The sequence below is a fragment of the Stegastes partitus genome, unplaced genomic scaffold (genome assembly GCF_000690725.1).
Source record: "Stegastes partitus isolate 25-593 unplaced genomic scaffold, Stegastes_partitus-1.0.2 Scaffold1, whole genome shotgun sequence".
In the NCBI taxonomy this organism is placed as follows: domain Eukaryota; kingdom Metazoa; phylum Chordata; class Actinopteri; family Pomacentridae; genus Stegastes; species Stegastes partitus.
The window spans coordinates 630,702-637,004 of NW_007577732.1; the positions used below are offsets into that span (position 1 = coordinate 630,702).

The 6,303-nt window shown below is 43.2% G+C and overlaps 1 protein-coding gene across 1 annotated transcript in view; it reads right to left on the bottom strand.

Annotated features, from left to right (window-relative positions):
* ptk7b (protein tyrosine kinase 7b) overlaps positions 1-6,303 on the bottom strand; it is a 98,369-nt gene that overhangs the window by 9,721 nt on the left and 82,345 nt on the right. Inside the window, exons 6-9 of the mRNA XM_008299496.1 lie at positions 4,510-4,640; positions 1,638-1,904; positions 427-563; positions 210-345 (exon numbers count right to left, since the gene is read on the bottom strand). Of these exons, the coding sequence (XP_008297718.1) occupies positions 210-345; positions 427-563; positions 1,638-1,904; positions 4,510-4,640 (671 nt within the window). The remainder of the gene's footprint in view (positions 1-209; positions 346-426; positions 564-1,637; positions 1,905-4,509; positions 4,641-6,303) is intronic.

Sequence of the window (6,303 nt, forward strand, 5' to 3'; positions counted from 1 at the left end):
ACACACACACACACACACAGGCCTGCAGGCGTGAACACATTTGTTTTTTCATCCTTTCTCATAACTGTATTATTCATCACACACTGCATATGATTTCACTAAGTGAACGCTATCTTTCAGTCTGGGGAATAATTTCAAATAAAATCTGACTAAGGAAAGTATAATCTACTGTATACGTTGTTCAAATGAGTGATTCCCTCGCAGCTTACCGAGCACAATGACTCGAGCTTGGCCAGACAGTCGGCCGCCCACGGTCTTGGTTTCACAGCCGTAAATCTGTCCATCATACACCTCCACATTGTTGATCCTGAGGGTGCCGTTAGGGAACATCTTAAAACGAGAATCCTGGAGGGGAAACAATGGTTTTTACAAGGAAATTCTGTCATGTTACAAAACATTAGGGGAGTTTTCATCACTGTCTAGTACCTCAGGTGTGATCATGATGTTGTTGCGGAGCCAGGTGACCTCGGGTTGAGGGTTGGCCTGAGCGTGACAGTGGAGGTAACCTGGTTTACCCTCTTCTAAATGGCTGTCCTGAGGTCTCGTCACCCACACTGGAGCAGCTGTAGGCACACAAACGCATTATTTAGCACTGAAACACACATTTACACTATGTATACATAACTCCTCTGCTACATAACAGTCCCCTGAAGGAATACACAGAGTTAATTTTCTCGGCCCTTGGGTCAGTCTAAATATAGACACCATAAATAATCCCTGTGTATCTGGTAGATGGTCCCAGTGTTCCCACTGTGGTCCTGACATTAAGGAACCTACTTACTGTGACATGATGAAGTGCTGTAATAGCCTATACTGTAAGTTAGACTTTTTAGTTTACTTCTTTACCTTTTCAGCCCAAACACATTAGCGGTCTCAATTACACTATTTCCGGGGTTTCGGTCATGGAAAAAACACAACAAATTATTGCATTTTACAAACTACATAAATGTTTATTAAAATGATCATTTTGATAAAAAGAATTCATCCAAATTCGGAAGTGACCCTGCATAGGCTGCACCTCCCAAGTTTAGATTCTTAATCAAGATTTTAGCGAATAGGACCCGTTTAAGGTACCCAAAAATGTAATTTGAGTACTCTATTCTTAGATTTGGTTGTTTTTCTTGACAAAATCAAAGATCACATATAAATTCAGTGACCGTCACTTCTTTCTGTTTTAACAGTTTCTTTCTGTAATAAACAATGTAAGTTTGGCGATTTTTTAAAAAGCAACATGACTTTCTAAAGGCTAAATGTTCACGTTGTTCAGTCTCTGTAAAAAGTCAGTGTATTTCTTCAAATTAAAAAAAAAAGTTGTCTGTTTAAAAGGGGGTACTTAAGCATTTTTTTATTGCATACCTGTAAAGTTTGAGGATTCACTCACATAGAAAAAAAAGAATGTTCAAATTGCTTAAGCATAGGCTGAGATTTTGTGCTTCTAAGTCCAAAACACTCAATCCCACGTTTCCTGACTTTTCACACAAGATCTTCTTCTGCCTCTGAAATGCTCATATTATCAGGGTTACACTGAAAACTTCCCAAAGCTAAATCAGAGCCACAAGAGAACATTTTTGAAGTAGTTGTACTCCTCAGGACGATCAAACTGAAATTCATTTAAAATAAATCTGCATGTGACTTACTGGCCACGGTGAAGGTGACCTCCTGCGTTCTGCGTCCCGCCTTGTTCTGGGCCACGCAGGTGTAGATGCCTGAATCTCCTTCCTCTGTTGGACTGAAGACCAAATCCAGTTCCTCTTGGTATACTCTGCCCTCCGTGGGCACCCTCTGACCTTCTCTCTCCCACCACACCTCCGGCTCTGGTCTGCCGCGAGGAGCTCGACAGGCTACCCGCTGCAGGGTGTCCGCTGTGAACACCTTTGACGCCTTGGGCACCATGTCTTCTATCTCTGTGGTGGAGAGCAGAGAGATCAAGAGAATTTTTCTGTCTATTCGAATGCTGTAATTGATTTCCAGTCACACGAAACCCCTACTAATCAGTAATCTGCATTCAAAGCCTGTGAAGCACTGTGGATTTAGAATTGCAGGAGTGCACACTTAATTCCAATTCACAGTTCTGTTAACAGATTTCCTGTCTTGTTAGGATAAGGCCTTTGATTTGAAGAGCAGGCAACAGTAATTATAGAACAAAGCTCACAGTAGCCGCACTGAGAATATAGGTTGTTCTTCTGGGAATTAACTCAGGCCTGTGGTAGGTGGGTCATATCAGACCTGGCAGCCCCTATACAGAAAGTGGAATAGGATCCATGTTACAAAGACTCACAAGACCTCCCACTACTGTGAAGTTTAATACTGTGTGTGTCCTAAATGGAAGTCATTAATACTTTATCGGCCAACAGCGCTCTGAAAGCTGGTCAGTGGCTACGACCTTCTACGAGTCTAAGATCTAAATCAATTAATGAGAACAGAAGAAAACTCGCATTTCTCAGCAGATGAAAGAGAAGCTGAGCTGCCAGGAGGGGGAGGGCAGTGAAGTGAATGAGGTGGAGCTATGATGAAGTGACTGTTTAAACTTGTCCCTAAATACTGAATTCTACTGTGACACAATCCCCTATAATGCCTGCAGGGATTACCATCAGATTAAGTGAATTAAGGTATTTAAATGGAGCTGTGGTTCACTGGGTTAAAACTGCAGATACAGTCGTACCTCGTTAATCCAAAACCCTTGGGGAAAAGGGGCCGTTTGAGAGGAATAAAAATGCTTGGGACATTGAAATGCATAGAAATTCCAGCCTTAAGCTTATTCAAAAATATTTGACTTGCATGCACTTGCATTTTAAAATGTTGGCTGATTAGTAAGATGAGAAGACACTACAGCTTGTCATAGCTTTGACCTAAAGGAGCCATTAAATAGTTGGAGAAGGTGTTCTTTGAAAACATGGTTACAGAAAAACAGCTGGCACTGTCAACTACGATATTAAAACAGCTTCGATGTGTCTGGACTTGCATATTAGATAATTTCCCCTGCATGCATCAGAAACTAACCTTTAACTGAAACTTAATTTCTGGGGCTGATGCCAATTTTAGCGAGCGAACAAATTCTTATGTCAATATATTGCCTGATATTCTCTCTGTATAGATGTTAGTTACTTGAAAGAAGAAAATCCATCCATCCATCCATCCATCCATCCATTTTCTTCTGCTTATCTGGGGTCAGGTCGTAGAGGTAGCAGGCGGAGAAGAAAATGATGGGGTCCTTTTTTTATACATTTCAGGAGTGCAATTCTTAAACTAGTTAACAGCCTACAGTGAAGAAACCAGCTGGCTCCGCATCACTGTCTGCTCAGCTGTGCATGCTCTGCTACATGTGCTGCAGATAGTGCTTAGATTATCATTAACGATAGAATGCACTCTGCTGGACAAACTATGTGATAACACCACTTCTTAATTACTGCAAGCATCTTCTGCATTATGATCCGTGAAAGATATTTCATAGCAGTTAATATTGGTGAACATATATGCAGACAGTGACTTATCTACAATAAGCCAATATTGGCTGACAGATATATAATTAAGCTCTTTAATGAAAAAACACAAAGTATTATTTGATGTTGTTCTGATGTTTTGTTTTAAATTTGATAGTCATTTCTTGCACACAAAACTCTATTAACGTTGGGTGTTCATCACAGGTGCAGGTGTAGTGACATTCAGCTTATTTAAACCTCATAATTACACTTGCTAGCCTGTTTGGTTTGTTATCTGAGGGCGTGTACCCACACAGCCTTCTTCTCTGACAGAAAAGCACTGGCAGGGCATGAAGCATGGGTTTCTCTGAAAAAACTATCATGACAACATATCAACACTGGAATCATGTATGATAAGACGGACATAGCCACTTGTTGTGATAAAAGTCTGACATATCATATAGCTTGGGATAAATAGCCAGAACAAGCTTCTGTTTCATTTACGAACAGGGTGATGATTCTGCAAAAACAATTGGCTGACTTAAAGGAGACAGTGAAGGCACGAGCGACCCAGAGACCCTCCTCCAAAAAAAAAAAAAAAAGATGTTTTTTGTCTAGGTGGCCGCATATGTTCGTAAACTCTGGGAAGGTAGAAAAAGAAGATGTTGGCTCTGGAGTACAAAGCTATTTATGCTATATGGACACGACTGTCACTTTTACTGCTCATTCACTGACTGCCACGTGCTGTTCCCTTTGGAGGAAGCTTGTTGAGGAAAACAAGCTTGGCAAACAGCTGGACTGTTGGAGGAAATAATATAAAGGGGAAGCAGCAAAATGCAACAGTGCAGAGTGTGTAGTGGATACAGCTGGGCCGGATGTCAATAAGAGAATGTGATTATCATCAGAGAGATCTGGCTCTAAGTGAAAGAGCCAGAAGAAGTAGGGAGGGCAGAGCAGAGAGAGAGATGCAGGGCAGGATAAATATGTAACCCGAATGCCCTGCTCACTCTCAGATTACAGAATCACAGGTGTTTATCTCTCACCAATTTGACAACTGCAATTTTGCATGTGTGTGTGTGTAAGTGTGTACCAGCTATGAGGAGGGAAGCCTCCAGTGTAACCTGGGATCCTCTGAGGCCACGGCCGACACACTTGTAGGCTCCGGTGTTCCTGGGCTTGACCTGCGTGATCAGCAGCGTCCCATTGGACAGTAGGAACACTCTGTGGAGAAGAAACAGACTTCTTACAATCGCTGACTAACATTATTTGTACAGGAAATGTTCTCACAAGTACAACTACCCGTACAGATATTACTTAAAGTGCATCTGCAAATAATTCCTAGCAGCTGTTTTGGCATTTCTCTCCGGGATCTCTGGCTTCCTCCCACAAGGTCCAAAAACATGATGAGGTTAATTGGTGATTCTAAATTGTCCGTAGGTGTGAATGTGAGTGTGCTTGGTTGTCTGTCTCTAAGTGTAGCCCTGCAATAGACTGGCGACCTGTCCAGGGTGTCCCCTGCCTTTGCCCTAAGTCGGCTGGGATAGGCTCCACCCCCCCCCATGACCCCAGTGAGGATTAAGCGGCGTATAGATAATGGATGGATGGATGGATGTTTTGGCATGTCGGGAAGCACTATGGAGATGCCACACAGGACAATACAACAAGTTCAAGAAAATTCTGGCAATTTAGACATAGGACTACTTTTCTATTTTTGGCATGTTGCCTTAAGTTATCCCAATTGCCCTGATTCAGTAAACCCAAGCCATCTGCTGGTCCAAATCTGAAGTAAAGCCAAAGTAAATGCTTAGAATTTATCCTCAGAACAAAAAGAAAAGTGTCCTACATTTTGAGTTAATTTTAAAAAAGTCTTGCGCTTTAGGAGGCCCATCTGGATCCCGGCCTCTGCCAGGCGGATGGGAGTATCAGTGCCAGTGATGGACGGGATGAGAAGTAATTAAAGGCTGACCTTAAGCCAGCTTCAGGGATGACAGATAAGGAGCTGCACATCCCACACTGAACAGACAGGAGCTCCACAGACAAATCAACAATTCCTGACAGCTATTTGAGAAAGTCAGTGCAGAGCTCAGGGGGAAGACTGAAAATGTAAAGTAGAGAGGCTAAGTAAAAGCACTGTTGGATGCTCTGAAATTCCTGAGAGGAGTTTTCCAAAAGCAGGACTCATCCAGGACTATCCGGTTGTACAGCAGATTCCCTAAGGAGGGGTGATATTTCTGTGTCATCTCTTCTTTTCTTCTCTTTTCAGGAGCGGGAGAGAAAGGTTGCCATGGTGATGGCGGCGCGCATAGACGCAGCGGCCACTTCAGGAGACAACGAAAGTGAACGTTTTGAGTGTCTTTTCTATCCCAGATGTTCATTCCATAAAACTTGTGGCCGGGAGACTTTGCTGGGCATCAGGACAGTGAACGGCGCTGGAATTGCGGCGATCGGTTGTGATTTGGACATACTACACCGACACGGAGTCTGATCGGAGACTACGCTGGTAGTTACCCGAGAGAGAAGCAAGCGCAAACGGTATGAACGTAAACAAAGGAGAAGGAAGAGAGCCAGGATCCATGCTAAAGGCTAACCCTTCCAGACCAGCAGGACCATCGCTGCTACTCTCCAATGTCAGCCCCCTCGACAACAAGCTGGATGAGCTACGTTCGCTGAGAGAAGTCTGCAGAGAGTGGGAAGACTGTTGTGTGTTTGCTTTAACAGAAACATGGCTCCATGACAACATCCCAGATGGACATAGAGCTGGAGGAGACGACATTATTCCGGGCGGACAGACAGACAGCTAGCTAGCTCTGGGCAGCATCTGTGGCTTCACCATCGTCACACCATTGTGTTTGTCTTTGTGTCCCTGAAGACCTACCAGGACCTG